The sequence below is a fragment of the Rhea americana genome, unplaced genomic scaffold, assembly GCF_003343005.1.
Source record: "Rhea americana isolate MKP2758 unplaced genomic scaffold, rheAme1 scaffold_6, whole genome shotgun sequence".
NCBI classification, from domain to species: Eukaryota; Metazoa; Chordata; class Aves; order Rheiformes; family Rheidae; genus Rhea; species Rhea americana.
Window position 1 is genome coordinate 12,475,745 of NW_028186756.1, and position 22,206 is coordinate 12,497,950.

Genomic DNA, 22,206 nt, shown 5'->3' on the forward strand with positions numbered 1-22,206 from the left:
CACTTATTAAAATTTTGTATTTCCAGTAAGATCTCAGCAATCATAAATTTGATGAAATCTGTCTTCTATTCATGATTTTTTTTGACAATGACAGAATGATGTTTTTCTTTATTCTCATTTGTCATGGTTTTGTTTTAAGATGCTTCGAGAATGTCTTTGTCTTGGTTGTCACTGAACTATATGCTGCCTAATTATCTGAGTACCACCAGTTTCCATGGAAGGCAGTCAAAGCTGCAGGAAAGTGTGACCTTTGGAAACCAGACCTTCTATAGGGAAAAATAAGTGTCGTAATAGTTCACCTCCAAAGCACACTTTTCATTAGTTAATTATTTACTGCATGTGTCAATTAACTACTTAAAAAAGGTAAGAATATTTAATCACTGAGCACCAAAAATAGAGAGGAATGTTCCCTGCTAAAATAATTTTATCTGAATATAGTTAGAGTCAAATTTTCTTCCAAAGGGTAAGCGTAAGGCTAAATCTTCACTTGTTTTGCCATCAGATGTTTAAAATTGACGACTGTTTAATATATCCAGTGTGTTTAATTAGATTCAGATTGGAACTAATCAAACTACACAGTTCATTCTGAGATCAGTTATTGAAAACACTTATGAAAACATCTGTCCTGTAGGGAACAACAGAAGTATTAAGGGGTGTACGCCCTGTCAGGCTTTACAGGATTTAGAGATCTCTGCGTTTGAACCAAGTTAACTGACATAATTATCACTGTCTCAGTACAATCTTGAAGAATGTTTTTCAGTTTTACTCAAGAGAAATTTGAGTGATCTGAATAGCATTTTAGGGCCTATGTTGAATGGACTTCAAATGGCCAATGAATATCTTAGATGCATGTTTTGAACTGGAAATTGTGCTCCCAGATACGGAGCTGGAAATGGTCACTATAGTCTTCCAGGTAGTTTGAGAAAATAAGCGAGATTCCAAATCAGATGCACTTGAAAATTAATGGATGACTGTGTAGGTTGTTAACAGTTCTGGTCTTTGGCAAGAACCAGCTTAATAGCGAATCTTTCAAAGCATTTAAGCAAATTATATTCCATTTTTTTTAATCTAGAGCAATTTTTAGTATGTTTTGTTTTTATCATTTAACTGATGTCAGAATTTACTGCAGGCTGCAGATAATAGGGCGAAGAGCACTGTCATCAACATGATGCCAATAGTGCTTAATGCAATACAATCTCAAAAACTGCTTATGTTAGTGTTTAATTTTGTGAATATTAAATACATATATAATAGTATGATTAAATGTCTTATATAACTCAGGTAAAAGTAAAAGATTAAAATATTACAGCTGTATAAATAAGAACAACTATCATGGTTTTTGTACCACTTTCTGCTGTAGTGTGACAATATCCAACGTATCTGGCCTGCAGCAATCAAAATCAGTGACTTTTCACTATTTGTTTGATAGTCTAATTGCAAAACTTTACAAAGCAAGTTAATACCTTCTCCCTGAAGGATCATATTAATTTCTAACTCTCGCAATTTAGGTTGTGTATTTTGCCAGTCAAAAGTGATAGTGGTACTCTGAAGAAATTAATTATGTGTACTGTAGATCAGTAAAGGTAGTAATTAGTACATAATAGTCTAACTACAGGGATTTTCCAGTACAGAATTCATTATCCATACAATCTACCTCAAGGGAAGACCTCTCAATTGGTCAAGAGTTCTGTTGCTGCTCTATGATCAGACTTCTAAAATATAATTCAACTGTTGGTTGAAATAAGGTTTTAATAGCTGACTTAATTTTTCACATTATAGAATCTGAGTGATTGAGTGAATAAGAGAAAATATAATCTTGTAGTAAATTATAATCAAAACATGAACAAAATATTTTATATGTTGTAAATATTTATCATTTTATACATATTTAATCTATATCTGTACCTTTAGATATAGATAGATATAGGCATATTCTAATGTAGCCTTGTTCAAGAATTAGAATATGAAATTTCAGATGACTTTCCTGTCCTAGCTTCAATGTCATCCTCTGTGAGCAGTTCTCATGACCTTTCTGTAACTCAGTGTTAAAATAGTAGTCATAAATAGCTGTTCAGGTATACGGTACTTTTTTGTGTTTGGAAGTTGTTTTTTGTTTAGAAGCAGTGACTAGTACTTAATGTTACATAGTTCTGTGTGATATTTTTGACATTGTTTACAATTGCATAGACATTTCCAATCATTTTTAGACTTTCAACTTGGATAGCTACATTCTAATTAAACTGAATTATTAATAATTTGAGTTGCAGTGTGGTAGTAGTTTTGAATGACTCCTACTTTCTGGGAATGCATTTCATTCTAGGTCAAAATGTTGGCTTACTTGGAGTAGTGAATTAAAGGCCAATAGTATAGGTGGGCTGCTGTTCCCACCTACTTAACTGTAAGCTTTCATTTTCCCTTACTCACCTTGTGCGTTTTGAAACTTGATGTGAAATATCCACAGAATAACTTATTATAACTTGGATTTTAAAATTTGCTGTTGCTACAAGAATATGCCAAAAATTTAAACAACTTACCTGCTTCAGTATTTGAAATTATTATTCTTCCAGGAAAAAGTCCTACAGAGCAGCAATATAGAAGACATAAGGCTTGATACTTTATCAGATTTTTTATTCAAAAAATTTGAACATATGTTCTTGATACTGTTGACATAGTTGTAAATCCTCAAATAAAGTAAATAGTGTTAAAGTAAATAGTGTAGTTTTGCTCTTAAAATTCACTTCATACAGAAGAGATTCATATGGAATTCATATGAGTTCAATACTGAATATCTATAAGCAGTCTTCAGTGCTTTTTTTTTGGTGTGTGTGTGGGGGGGGCTTTTGCTGCTACTGACTGAGCCATTGAATGCCCCATAGCCAAACCTTTTTGTACACGCTAAGTGCAATCACTCTAGACACCTTCTGTGTGAGAAGGAAGTGCAGAACTGACGATCGAATTACTTGCAAACCTCTGAACTTCCCCTGTGTGACCACTTAGTCTTCCAAGTAGATCATGTTCTCTCTTTGATCAGAATGAATGTGTTTTAGCTTCAGACCTCCTCACTGGAATAATTAGGATACTGGTATTAAATGCTGCTTTTATTTTAATTCTGCCATTGAAATGATGTGGTATTTCAAGATTGATTCTACATCTCTTTGTGCAGTATTCCTCTGTGAATATTGCAGGATTTATCTTCACCTCTGTTCTTGACTGACAAATGACATTATGAAATACACATCACTCCTTTATCAGGTCTTCCTTTTTGCTTGAAATAATATTTCATTCATCTATTTAATAAAAATGAGACATTCATAGTGAAAAAAAAGTTATGTTTAGTTCACTTTTCAGCTATTTCTCAGTAGAGAGAGATAAGTAGCAGCCAAGAAAAGAGGTCTGTCCACCTTTAAACTCGAAGGAAAAAGGTTTGCATTCATTTACGATTGGTATTTCTATAACAAAGAAGAATGGATTAGTACCCTTAAAGTGGATTAGTACCTTTTGATCTGAGTTAAGAAGCTAAGATCAAAATCGTAGAGCACTTAAACTTTTACACATTTTAAATATATTAAAAACTTTGGACTTGATTTTATCTGATGTTCCCATAACACAAATGTAATTATAGGTGCGAGAGAGCTAGTTTCAGTTTAATACTGAGTCTCCAATATTAAAAATAAATATGATGTACTTGCTGAATTACATGCATTGCTTTGCTGAAATAAGGAGAAAAAGCAAAACAAAGAATCCCTGATGTATTTACTTCTGGATTGCAAACTGCAGGTGGCTCCCTTGGTCTTCTGATTAATTCAGTGTGTGTGTGTGTGTGCGCGCGTGCACGTGCACGTGTTTTGCAGTTTCCCTTGCCCTTCTTGTTCTCTCCTTTTCAGAAGTGTATGTATCCAAACCAACGGAAGATACTGCTGTACAGGATAGAGTAATGAAGTGCTTCAGCGTCTTACAGGAATTTCAACTTGTTAGTTTGCCTGCTTACGTAGTCAGTCTTCACATCTGAGTCTCATGTAGGGGAAATTAAATAAAATACGATAATTTGCTGCTTTTTTAATATATTTGAAATTGTCCTTTTTCAACAGTAGAATAAATTCAAGTATAATAAAGAAAGAGCAAGTTCTTACTCTGTCGTTTGTCTTAGTTTTCCTTTATCTGTCTGCTCAGTAGATTGTCAAGCGCTGTGATGGCAAAAGCTGTGCTTTAATTAAAATAAACCCTGATGGCTACATTTATTACTACTTAATACAGATAATATATTGAATCATAAATTAAAAAAGTCCGAATAACGCATTTAGTTAGTCTTTTTTTTTTTTGGTAGAATCTGAGGTTTCTCTTAAGTCACTGATATTTTAAATTTGGAATAAAAGCAAAAAGTCATTTTTGAATCTTAGATGATCTCAGAATCATTTAAAAGTTAATCATAGTAATTGTCTAAGAGTGTCTGACTTGTCTTTTTTTAAACAAGTTTGTGTATAGCTAGCCATAAGATAAAATCTTTTCTGCCTGTAAGCCTCAGAGTAGTTTGTATGGGATAATGATACTCAGTCTTGCAACACTTAAAATATCAAGAATGAAGAACAGCATATGATCTTTATATTGGAAGTTTTGTTTTTTTTCCCCATCAAATACTAAATCTTAACTGCAGCAGTTAACACCTACTCATTATACTGTGGAAATATACTTTCGGTAGTTGCCCAGAGAAGCGTGATTTCCAAATTGATTTTAGGAATGGTGCATGTAGTTCTGCTGCAGCTGGGCTATTGTTCAGGAGAATCACAGATGAGGCCTCCCAGGAGTTGCTTGTATGTTGGTTTATGTGTAAATTTTTTGTATGAGGAAGCCACTGTGCAAACGGTAGCTGTTTGATAGCACCTGCTTCTGTTGAAGGGAGTGTGAGTCTTTTATTTCAAGAGCATCAGTAGCCATTTCATTCATCACAGTACAAAAGGACTAACGTGAGAGTAGCGTTCTGAAAGAGTCCGGACAAATGAAGGCTTCCAGTAAGGAGGGAATGTTTGTAAATTTTACATCTTCAAGTTTTTTTCGGAATGCATTTAATTACTTTGCAGTTTTCTTTCCCAAAATTATGTGGTCTCTTTTCTCTGTGAAAGGTAATTGGTAACATGGTAACATTGGTAATATGCTTAATAATATTACGTGTATATATTTTTTTGAGAGCCTCTATTAAGTAAAGGAGATCTACTGTCAGCTGGGCCCAGTGGCTCTAATACTACTCATTTGCTACAAGTTGATTGTAAGCTGAATATTCAGTGCAAAATATGGATTTAAAAAAGTCTTTTACTCCCTTTATTTAGCAATACATGACAGGTGTTTTTTTTTCTTGGTAACTGTATTTAATAATCAATTATGTGAGAAAATGTACAGATCAGCATTATTTTAAATTTTACTGAGAATAGATGAAAGCTTTCTAATCATATATGACCTACCAGAGGCCTCAGCCAGGCATTATGTTTTCTGTGCATTTAGCGTCTCAGATATGCCCGTTAGAATAAGGATAGTGATCTTTAGTGCTTGTCCTATACAGGGCACTACCCGCACACAGGTGTTCGAGAAGAGAGGGATTCCAGGCTACTTTTTGGTAACTTTATTACACATGGAGTGTATTAACTACTATATGCCTTTCTCTAAGGGAAATAAAACTTCTGTTTGTAGTGACTTCATAAAATTCAGCAGAGGAAGAAGGGCAATTTTTGTATTCCGAAATGTCTGTTTCAGTCTCGGCGATGCAGTGTTCAAATGAAGTATAGCAGATTTAATGAGCAGTTGAGGACAGAGACACATGTAGTAGGCACACTGGGGAAAGAGATTGTATACAAAGACTAATTAGCATGAAATATGAATACATTCATGAAGTAGTCTTGATGTATAATGCTCTTATGGAAAATAATTTTTCCATGAGTTCAATGAAAAATAAATCCAGAAGTTGAAATGCAAAAATAATCTTGAATGTTTTTTTTTTGTTTGTTTGTTTTTAAGGAAATCTGTATTCCTGCAATAAAATACGTTACATGAATAGGTAAGAAGATCAGACTAAAAAGATTTTTTTTTCCTCTAATGTCAAAACAGGAAGAAAAAACACATTAAAAGATGTTTCACTTCAAGTATTTCTTTTCTCAACTTCATTTTTTTGCAAAGGAATTTAGGTTAGATATTAGAAAAATCCGTTGAAGTTGAAGCCAGTTACAGAAAATATGATTAAGTAGCCTATTCCATGTTATCATACGGTATTTTTATTTTAATTGAATTGATAAGATGTCTGTTGTGAAGATTTGCCTGGAATGTGCCTTATCTTCCATATATATTTTATTTATTTAATATATATATATATATATAGTATGTGTATGTATGTATTTTTATATATATGACTTATTTAAAAAATGCAGGTGTATAGGTATGCGTGTGTCTATATATACACACGCCCCAGATTGTAGGTCAGTCACTTGATGTTGGTTTTAGGTCTGTGTTGTGTAATTCTGTGTGAGGTAGTTCTGTAAGGGTAGTGTTTGCCTTCTCATGTCGTCTTTGCACTTTTGACTGTATTTTGCAAGAACTTTCTCAGTATTGGTGAAGACTGCTGGAAGGCTGAGAGTTGTGATGCGGGTCACCACTGTGGAGCAGGAGGGTCATGCAACCAGGGACGGGCTGTATCCCCTCCCCGCGGAGTTATCTCCGGAGCTTCGGTTCTGGTCTCCTCTTATAGGTTGTGGTGGGGAGAAAGTGGTGATTGCTTGGGGACTCTTCCTAGTGTGGCTTTTCCCAGCATCCTATTGTGTCCCCTGCTCCCCCCSCCCCCCCCCCCCTTTTTTTTTGCTCTTGACTGGGATTATTCTGGAACGCTGTGGAGCCTTTATGTAGCAAACGCATCTCTTCCTCTCTGGAAATGGAAGTGTATCCTTTAATCTGCAGGAGTGTAAGCAGACTCTCCGTTCTTCTGGATTAGCCCTGTGAGTGTTGTAAGATCTGCTGCAATAACTTATTAACATGAGGAGACTCAAAACATTTTTTGTGTGGGTGAAATTTGTCATCTTTTTAAGAAATTCCAGTTTTCTAAGCTGAAATTAAGCCATGCAGTTGACCGAATTTCTGGCCCAAATGAAGGCAGGAGAATAAATGAGAAGTCTAGAGGAAAGGAAGGAAAACAACAAAAACAGATCTAGTACTCGCCTGGAAAGTTGGTGCTGACTATTGAATAGACTATACCTATATTTTAATGTCCTGAAAAGTTCCAGCAGAGTTGTTTAAACAAACAAACAAATCTGGTAAACAAAGATGTACTTACAAGCAAAATTAATGGTCTTACATTTAAAACAATTATTTCAAGTCTTATATGGAAGAGATGTTCCGTACACTTTGCTGGCAGAGCCATAGTTAAGTGTTGCGCTCCTTTCTAGGTGTACTTTCTCTCAGATGTTTGTTCTATGATACTGATTTTGTTTGTGTAAAAGTGTAAACTGTGAGAATGTGGTCTGATCTGTGGACCAAGTCTAGTTAGGTGTTGTGCTGCCCTGTGGTAATGCTGTGCTTATGAAAGCTACGCTCCACACGTGCCTAGTAGTTTTACACACAGAACTGATTTTTTCATCCTTTTCTTGCGTGACCAAAAAAAAACAAAAAAAACCCCAATTCCTTATCTGTTTTTGAGACAGGGACTTTTAACTGATATTTGGCCGTATCTGATGTGATGCTATTAGGAGATGCTTTAGACAGTGCATCTGCCAAATATACATAGACTAAGGATAAATCTGTAATCTAAATGAATATTGGTTCTTTGGAGATGGATGCATTAAGAAATCAAATGCTATTAACTTTCTGAATTTACTGAGAAATTGAAAATACTAGGTTTGTAGGCATCACTGCAGATGATAAAGCTAATGATTATGTTATTGACCTGTTAATGATCTCTGAAGGATGTAAAATTTAAATTATAATTTGGTATATTCTGTCACTGTTGTGCATCTTGTGTAGTTGTGAGAAGCTGAAACATCTGAAACTTAATTCCTTCAGACACATTTTTCTGGTCTGTTTGGGAATATAATTTTTCTAGAATACTACTATAGAATATTTTCCCAAACTTAAGAGGTAGGGAGAATCATAAACTTATGGCTTAAAGGCATTTTAAAAGCAAAGAGAGTATGTTAAACTAGAGTTTCATTCATCAAATGAAACTGTATGCAAACTGTATACTCTCAGTTACAGTTTACATGGAGCAGGTTGGGATGGTTTTCCACCTATTATTTTTTTGTTCTTGGATTTAAGATAAATTTTGATCATCAGTGCTGATGTACTACCTTCTTAATTAATTTAGCTAAATTTTGCTTATGCTGGTAAAGTAAAAGTAAATAGAGCACAGATTACCTTTGTTAAATTTGGAATATGCTATGGATTCTCCATGGGTATAAGCTTAAAATATGCTCAGATGAATAGTGAAACCTGTCTGTATTGGTAAATATGAAAGACTTACAACTATGTTTCAAGATCATCTTTAGTCTGCTACTACCATAAATAGCTTAATTTAGTATTTTGTTGGGTCCCTTAAGATTAATCCTGTAGTCTGAAAATAATTTTATCTTTTACTTGTTGAAGGCAAAAAAAACATTGTAAATGTGTGCAATGAGCACCTTGTTTTTTTCAACACCCTTTGAGATACTTGGGCTTTAAGAAGGCTTTTTCAGGATGGATCTGTTACAGAGTAACAGGAATGCATGCAGGCATACAGTGTTGTTTTAAGACCTGTTGAGCTTGGTATTTTGGCTTCAACAGATGACTGTAAGCACATGCTTAGGCAGAGGTGTAAGAAAAAGGTAAATATATGTTATTGAGTATATATAAAATGTCTGTTTATCTATGTAAATAGAATCAATTAAATGTGGTGATACTTCTGGCTTCCAGCTATTTAGTTTTCTGAGCCAGAGGTCACATTGTTTTACATAGTAAAGCTTGCAATGGATTTTTCTTCAATCAACTCATGTAATCTTTTAGCATTCTTAACCTGTGGCAATCACAGGTTCACATCTTCACATTTCAAACAGATGTGTGTAGTTTTCCACTGTGTTTCAGACCTGTCACTTCTTAGGCTTTCTGTTTTGTAACTTCCTTTTTTTTTCCTTATTAGAAGTCTCATTAATAATTAATTTCTACTCACTTCCTCTGTACTTTCAAAAGCCGCCGTCATATCTTCTTTCTTCTTCCTTGTGCCCTGTATGTTTTCCTCTCTGTAAAATCTGGGCTTTCCCAGTAACTCCTTCTGTGGAAACAGTTCTTTTTTCTCAATCATTCTTATTGTGTCCTTTCTTAATGTACTGCACTCTTTGAGATGGGAAGACCAAAACTGTATCATACGCAAAAGACAAATATATCATTAATTATAGTCCTTAACTGATAAGTATGATTTGATCTACACAATAATTTTTTAAATATCTTATGGTTTTGATTATTCTAGTATGGAAGCATCAAACACCTCAATTATTGTTTGTTATATAGACAGCTATATTTGTATACCTAAAACATTTCTCTGTAATAGTATATTGAAACTGTATTGTGATGACCTTAAGTTATAATGATTGCAGTGTTGAAGAGTACAATGCATATAACCTGTGGCAGTGTGCATTGTGGCAGTTCCTGTTCCAAACAAATCCTTGTCCTCGAATATGTCTGGTTAAAACTACAAGTAATTTTAATCTAAAAGTAGTAATAGGCTTATCACTGGGATGTTACAAAGAAAAAATTTGTATACCCATAAATTACTGAAAAAGTATGCTTCCTGGCAAACTGATGCTTTCATACATCCTATGCAACTAGTTAAATCTGCTTGGTACTGTCTACCATGAGGCCACATGTTCAAGCACTTTTGTTAATGAAGGACTTAATTTCTCAGTATTTTATCAATAAGCGTAAAAGTTGATATTTGTATTTAATTATAATATTTATATTAATGATTTACATTAATTTCATAGGGCATGTTATTAATTATGGAAATGAACATACTGTAATCTCGTTGGAATGATAATTTTTAATGATTCTACTCCCCTCAGAAATTATACTCTGGATCTGATGGCCATAAAAGCATCTTTCTCTGCCAGCTTAATAAAACAGTATGCATCAGTTAATTGCCAATAGTATTATTAATATTGATAATTGTATCCATTTCTCAGGACTAGTAATGGACTTCTACACTCTAAATGAGTCTGAGAATAGAATTCTTTTAAGTAAAATTAGACCAACTTTAGCAAGTACTAAATCAATACAAATGAAACACTATTTCACTGTCTAGGGTAGAACACCAAGACATACTAGGACACTCTTAAAAGCTGCAGTAGATCTTGGACTCAAAACAAATTGAGGAATCTGAGATTTTAATGAATATATTGAAGTGAAACTTCTTTTTCTTACATCTCTGTTTAAAACTTAGAGGTGTGTAGACAGGGAAGGGGTACCTAAAATATGTATTTAGGAAAGTGTGTATTGTTTTTGAAAAATGTCGCCAGGGATTTTAATGTCAAATGGCACAGTGAAGCAAGGGGTAAGGAATATAATAAACACTTCATTTTTAGTCTGCTCCATTAAAAAACAGTGCTTATCTGACTTGGCTGTGGAGAAGAATTTGGGGTTTTTTTGTTTTATTTTTTTACTTCATGATTTTTAGAATTCCTTTGGAAAATGTGGTTCACATAAGCGTCTTCATCTGGAAAGATGTGCCTTTTACAGGCCTAATCAAGAAGTACACTAGCTAAAGCATTCATTTAAAAGATTTTTGTGTAATAGACTTATGAGGAAGACTAGTTTATGGTAATCTTGGTGAAAGACGACTATTTTTTCAGCACTTCATTTTACTTGAAATTTTTTTGGTCTGAGTCTTGGCTCTTTTCTTTTACTTTTGAAAGTACCATAGATAACAGATGCAACACACAAAAAATACCAGTAGCTATCTTATCTGGCAGCTTGGTGATGATGATAGCCTAATCTTTGAGAAAAACATAACTGGGACATGCAACTGTCTAATTTAGACTTACTATCCAGTAAGTAGCAGTAGCATTTTATTTTCATAGGCAAATGTCTTCCCTGACTGTCATAGAAAGATCAGTATGTCTTTTACTTTAAAAATGCATTGATTGGTCTTTGTAGACACTAGTCCAGCATGAATATTATCAGCAATTAAGACATCTAATATCTCAATGCCTGGCAAAAAGCATTAAGCAAAAGCATGCCTTTGTAGCCAAAGGGACCACGTTCATGTGAGGTATCACAGATGCAGGGATAGATACAAGATGTGACGGTAACAAAGGGAGAAATGGGGCAGACAGTCTGGAGGCCTGATGGAGGGAAAGGTGAAGGAAGAGTCAATGGAAGAGACTGCTGACTTTTATTCCACTTTCCTACAGCACATTTTACCAAAGAATAAAGACAGGCTTTGAGGATATTTTCAGTTTAATCATTATTTGCTTACTGTTTGATTTCTAATGTTCAGAAGGAGTACTTGCAAATGTTTTTGACCGTTTATATTTTATGAATTGTTAAGCAATTCATAAAATCTAGCCAAATCAACGTCTTCTGTATTGGTCTTTGGCAGTGTAAATAAAAGGAGGAAAATGCAGTATTTTATTTTGAAGTTTGCATAGTCCAAACATTTACTTTATTTCAAGCTGTTGATAGAAGGATGGAAACCACTGTAATAAGGATCAGTTAGCTAAGTATTCAATTGTACAACTTAAGTGCACAAATTCCTGATGCAATTTTTCAAATTGCACTTGAATATTATACTAGTTACAACTATTCTATGGTAGTATTAATAGAGCAAGAGGCATTTAATTTATTCATTAGATGTGATGGTCAAATATAGTAGCAGTCAATGGTATTACAAGAGCAAATAGCAAGAATACAATTCCCTTGCTATTTTTTGCCACAACTCATTTGTCAACTCAGTCATGACATTTTTCCCTTCCATAGAATAGAATCTGTTGGGTTGATGTCACTTCCTTCTGCTTGATTACATTAATTAGGCAAAAAACGTACAAGATTACGAGAGATGTTCCCTGTTCTTTTCCTCTGCCAGGTTTTTATTTTTTATCTTTAGAGCTCAAAGAAAGATCCACTTTCCTAGCAATTGCTCATTTTCTCTGTAATAAATTTTTTGCTCTTTTAAAAAAAAATCTTATCAGTTGTTTAGCTGTTATGATTGCAGAAAGGACAAAGTGGCAGCAGGAGCACTTAATTAATTTTACTTCAGGAACTGATAACTGAGTAATGTAGATGAACTGAGAAAGACCAGGTGGCACTGGGAATAAACATGAGCTCACACAGCTGCCGGCTGCACTGACATGAAGCTGCAGCTAGCATCAGCTCTGTATTTGTTTCTGGATATTTGGGGAAATGGTTTGCTCTTTGTCACAGGTTAAGACCAAGTTAACAGTGTGGTGACTAAATGGATTTGGATACCAAAACACTTCAGTCGCTTATCTTTGCAATTTCCAAATTGTGGGACTTCCCACTCTGCGGGAGAGATGGTGTCCAGGAGAAAAGCTGGGGGGCCTGCTGGGGTCGTTGCATTATGCTACAGGCATAGACCGTGTGTGGGACCATGAGGTGCTCCGGTTTCTCCCCTTCCCTGGGATCCATAGAATATCTCTGAATATCGCTTAACTTTTTGTTAGGTGCAGGATAGGGGCAAGGACACTCCTTGGGGACTGGTCCATTCAACTTGTGCTGAGTTTTTGTGGCTACTGCTCACAGGCTGCCTGTTCCAGACACTTCTGGACATGTTTGCACTTGATGAGCAGCAGGTTTGCATAGTCCAGCTGTCCATTTCCTTCAGCACATAACAGCTACTCAAGGTTCGTTTTGTTGTGTGGAACAAGAGGTTGGTCATATTTTGTCTACTTCACTAAAACAAGAGTTTAGTGAATGCTCACAGATTTAAGCTACCAGCTATGCTACTGGGACCAAACTCATGCTACCTGCTGCACTATTCCATGTGAGACTGAAAATTATGTAGTTAGATGAATGTAAAGACAGCATTGCTGAATCAGTGGGGAAAGACAAGGGCATGTTTGAGACTGTTGTATTTATCTTTCCCCTGCTTTTTTCCTTTTTTGAACTTGGGTACCTATAAAAATAATATGTTCTTGCTAACACTGCTGGAAAAATAGAACTATCAGTAGCTTCTCAATGTAATCAACTTAGCCATGTTTAAGGAGTTTCATTATGCAGCAGTATTGCTGAATTTTTAAGCTACAAAATATCTTATTTCTTATCTCTTTATGAACATGTTAGGTTCCCTTTTACTTGGCATTTGTAGCTCATTATTTACTAGCACGTTGCTACTCATTACTACTTATTCACTGACTTATATCAGCTTCCCCCTGCCCCAGGAGTGATCACTTCTATTTAATTATTAGTTTCAGGTGTTCAAGAGTACTCCTGTATATGTATTTTTATATTCCCTAAAACTGATCTATGTGTTTAAAAAAAAAAAAAAACTCCTAGATTGGCAGCTCTTTATCCATGGATCTTCTTTCAAGGTAAACTTAAGGAAATAAGAAATCAGTTAATTTTTTTTATATAATGATTTTTGCTGCAAAATACCAGCGAATACGATTGGTAATCCACCTGCCAGATGGAAATAAGCTGAAATTACTTGTTCATTTCCTGTAACAATACAAGGGCTTTTGTTCACTGTGGGTACAGACTTGTTATAAATTGGAGATTAAGACTCAGGTTCAGACGGACTAAAGTTCACCTAAATCTCTGCTTTGTCTAGCTCTAGCAAATAATGTACATGTAGCTTGTTTTTAGCAAAATATAAGTACTGGTTTTCTTCAAAACAAGAGGGTATATATTTCCATAACAAAAAAGCGAAGAATATTTTAAAAGAAAAAACAATGGGAAGATACTACATAGCAAGGAAAGGATAAATAGTATGGTAACTCTATTTAGGCCTTTTTTTTTCTCCCTTTCGTTTGGATATTTATCATATTCATAACTCTAAGTTGTTACTCTTCATACTTTATTAAAATTATTTAGCACTAAGACTGCCTAGGTTTAAAAACAAGGAAGGGAGGCTGTTAATATTAACTAAAGCATCTAACTCTGAGCCAAAACATTTAACAGCTCCAATAGTGTTAAATACAATTTTATGCATTTCTAAAAATCTTATTGTGCTGATTTTTAATGCCATTTGGTAACTGAACTAATGAACAGGTGTACAATTTTATTAGTTATTTTGCAGCTGTTAATTTTCAAAATCCATGTGTGCTAACAGTTCTTTTGGTACAAAGGTTCCAAGTACTGGTGGTAGACTTTTTTTCTAAATTAAGTCTCTAAAATATTTCAACACGTTTGTGCACTTTCATTGCCATGATGGTCATTAGTCTTGTTTAATACTTCTGTAACTCTGGATAATGTTAGGTTTTTTTCTTTAGACAGTAAATATTTCAGACAGTGTCCTTTCTGTGGGACATATTAATTCACAGGTATCAGTAAAGGTACACATTTAAGCTGCACATGCATTGCATAATGTAAGACTGGAGTAGAAACCAATTCCTTACATCATGTTGCATCACCTTTTTTCCTTCATCTTTGATAAACAAATATGTTGTTGCTAACAAAACAGTATTCAGTTCTAAAAAAAAAAATAAAATGTTGGTTATTTAACATGGAATTTACATTCATATTATATTGTCTTTAAAGAGGCCCCTGCATGTTCTCAAGTTACTTTTGCCCCTTTGGCTTCCTCATGTCTTTTTTTCCATTTCCTTCTCTTGTCTGCTGGAGGTAGGCAGTAAAGAAAAGTAAAAGCGAAACATTCCGGACTTGTAACTAGTGTGAGATAGTGGTTTATTAGTAAGTGTTTTGTTATTTTGATGAGTGATAATTTGTTTTTTAAAAGGCTTCCTGCCTCTTCCTAGCTGGAGGAGGGAGAACAGCTTTTAAACAATGAAGAATACCATTCTTTTTTAAGAGAAAAGATTTATATAAAACTTCAACAAGAAAAATAGATGTAGAATAGGGGATTTAAACATACTTTGTATCAGCGAAAAGAATAATGCTTTAATGCAGTCAGTTACCACAGGCATGGTGGCCGGAAAGGAGAGAGGACAGCTTGGCAGCCCTGTTGTGGGGGTGGGAATGTGGAAAGCAGCTTTTTTTTTTTCCTTTTGGACTCTCTGAATGACAACTCTGGAAGGTGGTGTTCATCACTGTTGCCAGATTGATTTGCTACGTCACCTGGACAACCTTACTCACCTGATGGAGGATTCTGCTCCCATTGCAATGTCAGTAAGGCAGGGGAGGACTGACAGAGCTTGATTTGTGCTTATGTTCTGGGAAGGGAAAGGAGTAAGGGATGAATTTGAAAGGCTGTTGGATCAAGCATGATATACAGGTGGCAAAAAGTTAGCCGTGTTTCAAATCGGAGAGGTAAACCTAAGCAGCGATACTCAGAGGTGAGATCAGCTTTGTAGGGAGCTGGGTGGAAAATGAACCCTGGTTAATAAAACTTCAATTGCAGCCTTTTTGAATTTCTGAAGAGTGGTTTTATGTTGAGGATTTTCTTGCTTAATGAGGGGACAAAGGGTAAGAGTAACATGTTAGCTTGGAGAACTGTCCTGTTTTTTTTTCAGGACCCTGTTGCTTAGTCAGCTGTTGAAGGAAACATCCCCTTTGCTATTCTTTGTTTTCTAAAGGATGACCACCTTTGTTATGGAAATCCGCGTATGACTACTTTAGCCTTTGGTAATGACTGCGAGATTGTCAGCTTGAAAACAAGCAGCTATTGGATGAATAGATAAGGCAGTGACCTTAACCAAGTGCTATAATGTTGAAAAATCACTGCACTAAACTGCAGAATTTTGCATGAATAGTATAGATGCTTTAAGAACTCTGTAATCTGTTATGGTTAAAACACTGCTGAAGTGGCCTAAATAATTAGGGGAGAATGTGTTAGTAACAGAAGAGGGAAGGGCATAGCTTTTGATAATATTCTGAAGATGCTTAAGGAACTGTCAAACATGGGTCAAACAATGTCATAGGATTTCTAGCAGTTTAATGTCTGTTTCTGCCTGTGACTGGTAAATAGGGCAGGTGCTGATGCTGGATTATGACTTCGATGCAGTCACGAGTGTCTCGGTTCAGCATTTCTCCAGATGTCTTTTGTGAATTGGCATAAAGGTAACTTCAGGTCTTAAAAATCTATGTTTGAATAGATCAGAACCTTTGAAAAGAACATCTCCTAGTGGAGAAGTCTTAGTCTAACCCCAAAATGAAACTTTTATAAAATGGATGTTTTATAAGTGATTATGTTACAGCTCTTCAGGCTTAAGCAGGTTAGAGTAGCCATACTGTATTATGAAAGTCTTGAACATCTGATTTTCTGTGGCTATTACTTTCACAATACTAAAAAGAGTGCAGTTTGGAAACAGTTGAGGGACAGTAATGGAAAAACCTGGTTGTTTGCACTGTGTGGGCAAAGGTACAATTGTAAATTCCAGCTTGTCCAATCTTGTGTGTCTAAAACAAAAAAACACCCTGAAACACTTTTCCTTTTTTGATACTGTAGTAGCTGAGTATGTGTTTTGAGTTGTGCTCATACAGCACCTTTGCCATTGAACTCTTGCTCACAAAGGTATTTCACACACTTGTGGCTGGTCAAATGTACACAAAATAGCACTGTAAATAAATTTGCCTCTGTGAAGGATGACATTTGGTGAAAGGAGTCCTCAAATCAGTGTCTGTCGGCTTCTCTTCACGTATCCTGTTGCTGAGAACTGTTTCATCTATTACAGGAATGTTGAGAGCTGTCAGTCACTCTGCAATGTTCTCTGTGTGTGTTAGTCTTTTAGAGGTCACAATTATTACTAAATAAAGCATATGGGAAGAAGAGTTTCAATTAATCTTACCTAGCATTCACTTTGTCAAAATGTACCTTAAAATATTTATATATATTAAATACGTATTTGTATATAAAATATATATCAAGGGTGCTCATTTGCTTAGCAGTAATTTACTTACTCATTTACTTAAGATTATCTCTTTTAAAAAAAAGTCGACTTTGCTGCCAATCAACCTCATATGAGAGACTTGCCTTTTCTAGTCATTGTTAAATTTTTTACTGTAGGTTGTGAACTAGTACACTGTTTTTTTCACTGTAGATCTAGGTTTATCCTGGAGAACTCTTGGAGCTTGTTTTTCTGTGGAGTTGATTTTTTCACAGTGTTGGAGATTGTCATGGGACTAGATGAGTCCTTACTCATTTACCTTACTGTGTAGGTAAAGCTGTAATGAATTGAGTTCTGACATTGAGCTCTGGTGTACCACTTGGAAATGCCGAGAATTATAAAATTCCTCAGTCTTCTGCTAAGCAATCCCTAATTAACATTTCCATTGGATTTTTGCTTTATTGCTTGATAAATTTTTATTACCTCCGATGAAGTTTTGCAAGCTGCAGGACTGAAAATATTAATGCTGATTTCATGTATTCTTGTCTTAGCTGTAGAACAGGCCTGTCTTCCATGTTCACAACTAACATGGGAAGTATCCTACTCCTCGAGTGGCTGGCTTGTTAGCATGTGTGGTGTTTACCATAGTTCTTTGAGGACCCAATCATATATGGAATTCCTGAAGGCTTCATTCTTAAACAGGAGGAGTTTGGAATAGGTCAATCATCTTATTGAACCATTTCTCACATCTGTCTCAACAGACCCAAATTTAGGCTTTTGAACAGTTTTGTGAAACTTCTGCTCATATAGTATACCTCATAAGGTTTATTGCGTTGTCATGGGACAGTAGTTAACTTATTTCTGGTTTCTATTTTGTTTCTGGTAAGGTTCTCTTAATTTCATAGTTTTTTGTTTGAAAATGGTTTGTGAAAGGGGCTTGGTGATGATTTCATGGAGTGTTACTTTTGGATTTTAAACTGTAGCTCATTGCAGTTAAAGAGTTTTTGCTAATGGGAACTAAAGAATTATCTGTGTGTATGAGATTGCTGTAAAGCTCATGTGTAGCTCCACACTGTTTTAAATATAAAGCAAGCTGGTCATTCTTCCTGAGCTTGCAGTAAAAAAGGCAGGAGAAGAGCAAGCTTTGCATCATTGTTGAATTGTGGTTTTTTGCTTAGCTTTTTTGCTTTGGGACTTTCAAAGGTAACTGGAGATAATGGGAATACCTTGGACTAGCTTAATATATGCTGGCATGAAAATACCCAAGGTAAACCAATTATTCAAGAAGAATAAACCCAGCAGAACTATCTTATGCCAGGTGTTTCCCTAGTGTAATGTATATAGGGAGAAAAAACTTCTGTTTCTTTCATGTTTTTTGGGGAGTGGGGAGGGGAAGAGGTTTAAGCTGAGATTTTGGAGTTTTTCTTCATGCTAGAAATAACCATCTTTTCCTAGAAGATGTGTGTAAAGAAAAAGCAATCCATGCTGAAGAAATTAGTTCAGAGAAAAAGAAGAAAAAAGCTCTGAGGAGAGGGGAGTAGCTGATTTGTTCATAGTTTCATGAATTTTACTTTAATGAAGCTTTTCAATGACTTAAAATGTTCATCAAATTAATTAATATTAAGCACATTATGTTTCTGTTGCTTCAGTACCATACGTGTTTTATAATACTTGTCAGTTATGTAAAGCCATTAGTAAGGATTTAAGAAAATTTTATGAAAATTAAGTTAATTATGCAGAAAATCAACAAATATTTTAAATATTTAAATACTGCATTACTTTAAATAGTTTCAAGTGTTAAATATAAGGCTGGTGGACCTTGTTACTTAAGAAATTATCAATTTAAATATACAGGTTTTTTTAGTTTTGTTTATTAGCAACAGCATAAATAATTACTAAAAGTAAGTTATATGTTTATAAGAATTCTACCTTTGTGTAATATGATAAAATCTCAGAAGATTTATCAGTTTTGGATCAAAAACTTTAAAATTTTAAACTTTAATATTAGTATTTCAGCAGAAGGCACTCATATGCTTTGAACTGACACTGAATCACTGTAGAGTGTGTTTTTGAAGGTGCTTGGGATAGAGTGGAGTTAAATTAAAAATATCTTGTGGGCTAAAAATACATAAACATGTTTGGTGGTGCTTGGGAAAATTGTTGTTGTTTTATGACAGTTTTATTTCCTATTTCTTCTAATATAATTAAGTTACTTTATTTGTTTCTTTGAGTATTTTAAAGTACTTTCAGGAGATGGATTTATCTTGCCTTGAACTGATTTTTGTAGATGTGTTATTTTGACTTCCTGGCTAAGATGCTATTAATGTGTTTAAATTTAACAATTGTAATAACGACTCAGATTTTAATAAATGCATACTTCACAGCTAAAAGGGCAGTAGAAGAAACAGAAGAAAAGAAAACAGTTCAACCAAAGAAGAGGATTAAAGAATTAAGAATTTTGGATGGAAAGACTGCACAAAACTTATGTAAGTACTGTAAAATGTATTTATAAGGTAAACACCTACACAAAACTATTCTTCCTTAAATCTTTTCTTTCCTCTTTGCTGACTTGTGAAACTACTTCCCACCCCACTTTCTAAGGAAAAAAAAATGCAGTTAATCAGGTATAGGCTGTTGACTTTCCAGGTCAGCCATGTGTTTTTTGTCACAGTGTTGCTAAATTCTGGCCAAATGTTTCCACTTTTCTGTACAGAAAATTTGGTGTAATTCTTGAAGTTTCACATTGTGGGAGGGCAGCATGAGTATTATGCATCCTGAGAGCGCTTGGTAGCCTTGTGAGGATTTGAGTGTTAGTACTTAGGAAGAATTACTGTCAAAAATGCAGCCTCTTTATGCCAAAGTAGGCTTACAGCATATACTTGAAAAAATCACTGAAGAGATTTTTAATTCAAGAGTAAATGTTGTTCTGATATAATCCATCTCCCCTGCTTAGGGGAATGTCTTAATAGAGTCTTTGGCTCCTGACGAACAGGTTCTTGGAGGTTGCTGTTGTGTCATTAAGATAGATTCCTTAATAAATCCTATACTGTTGTAGTTTTTCCCATCAATCACCAATCCAGTTATTTCAGATGCATTTGGATTCATGGATTTTTAATTATTTAAGATACATTTATTTTTGGTAACAAGATTATTTTGGAGAGAAATAATGAAACACCACTTAATTGAATGAACAGATGAAGTTGGGTAGAAACAGGAGTTGCAGTAGCTTCTACTAAGCTCTTGGACAAGAAATAGTATTTCAATTTTTACTTAAGGATTTGCAAATTATATAAAGGAGAAGGGTAAATCTACTGTCATAATGCTTGATTTGGGGAACAGGAAATAGTAAAAAGTGAAAATTTGAAAACTAAAAGCTGCCTCCAAATCTTCATGAAGTATAAAAGCAGTGAAATGCCCTTTTCATGTCAGTATCCAGAAGCCTTATTTATTATATTCAGGCTACAAGAGCTACTTTTAGTTGAGAAAACTCTGAAATTTCTATTGTGTCTAATTGTTCAGTGAAAATAAGGGTAGATGCTTGGAAGTAAAAGTATATGCCTCATCATAGAATCATAGGATCGGTAAGGTTGGAAGGGACCTCAGGAGATCATCTAGTCCAACCTCCCTGCTCAGCAGGGTCACCTACAGCATGTTATACAGGGTTGCATCCAGGCGGGTTTTGAACATCTCCAGAGAAGGAGACTGAATAGCCTCCCTGGGCAACCTGGTCCAGTGGTCCGTTACTCTCACAGGGAAGAAATTCCCCCTCATGGTCAGGCGGAACTTCCTGTGCTTCAGTTTCTGCCCATTGCCTCTTGTCCTGTCACATGGGACAAGTGAAAAGAGCTTGTTCCCATTCCCTTGACACCCTCCCTTCGGGTGCTTATACACATTGATAAGATCCCCCCTCAGTCTTCTCTTCCCCAGGCTGAAGAGGCCCAGCTCTCGCAGCCGTTCCTCATAGGTTCCTCCTTCCCAGAAGGAGGGGGTGGGGAGGAAGAATCATTTTCTAAAATAAACTGGCTAAAGTGAACTTGAGTCTTGCTAGGTCAAAAAAGATTTGTATATATACGATTTGAATTCATTATGCAACTTATGGAAACTGTTTAAAAATATAATACAAAAAATTCTAATTTCTTGGCCAAGCAGAGATGGCATGATTTTAGATTTAGAGAGAGTGAGGAGATTGATTAGTGATGAGAGATTGACTTCTAATGAGAAAAATAATATAAAATAGAAGTTAGGTACAAATGCTATTACCATAAATTATAAGGAAAGCCGTAGTATTCAATGGTATTAAATTTTGCGGTTTTATGCATGTGATTATCACATGTAAATGTTACAGGATGGGAAGAGCTCTAATGAGTTCTGTTTAGCATTTCCTCCATTATGTTTTGTGACTATAATGTTGAAGAAAATAGCTTTGTCTATTATTTTAAACTTGATTGTTCTTTCTTTAATTATGTAGGCAAATCAATCACTGACAGCAGCTGATTCTTTTATTTGAATTGGAAATACCATGAAATGCCACTAGTCTGTCTACATCCATGGCAAATGAAGTGTAAAACCAAATCTGTGCATTGTTTATTACCATGTCTGTGAGCACATTTTCCATAGCTGAAAATGTGCTGTGACACAAATGATATAAAATTTCAAACCAAGTGTTGAAAATATGGATGCAGGAAAATCAGTCATAGTAGTTGGGCTGAATGTACAGCAGCTCATGAAAATAGTATGCTAATCTATCTGTTATGGATGCTATGTGGTATACTGAATTGGGCTCTACTGAGAAGTTATAACAACCTAAGATCAAATTACTTTGATAATTTCATCTTTTAAGAGTGTATAATATGTTTGTTACTGAATAAGCTTAGTTACCCTCAAAAACGGGAGGGGGCTTAGGATACTGTTTTGTCTTTACCCAAATCTTCATTAGCCTTTTGACATGGAATTTGCCTAGAATGCCATGTAAATATCATTCAGGCAATTGCAGATTCAGTTCATATGTATGTATGTGATTATGAAAGCAAAAATAATAGCTGAATTCTTCTAATGATGACATAAATCTAGTTTTTAAGTAATAATGTACATATTTTGCTGTTTGTAAAAATAGGACTTCATTGATACAGATGAGTGAAACTGTTAGGGAGCAACTGAGGTTCTCTGAACCATTAATACTGCTGTCATAGATTTACTCCTTACACGTTTTCATTAGAATTTGGACTGAAATAGTGCACTTCGTCTAGTTTAT

The 22,206-nt window shown here is 35.0% G+C and overlaps 1 protein-coding gene across 1 annotated transcript in view; it reads left to right on the forward strand.

Annotated features, from left to right (window-relative positions):
• Positions 1 to 22,206, forward strand: part of DIAPH2 (diaphanous related formin 2) — a 234,430-nt gene that overhangs the window by 51,179 nt on the left and 161,045 nt on the right. The window contains exon 19 of the mRNA XM_085319734.1: positions 19,340 to 19,441. Coding sequence (XP_085175860.1) covers positions 19,340 to 19,441 — 102 coding nt within the window. The remainder of the gene's footprint in view (positions 1 to 19,339; positions 19,442 to 22,206) is intronic.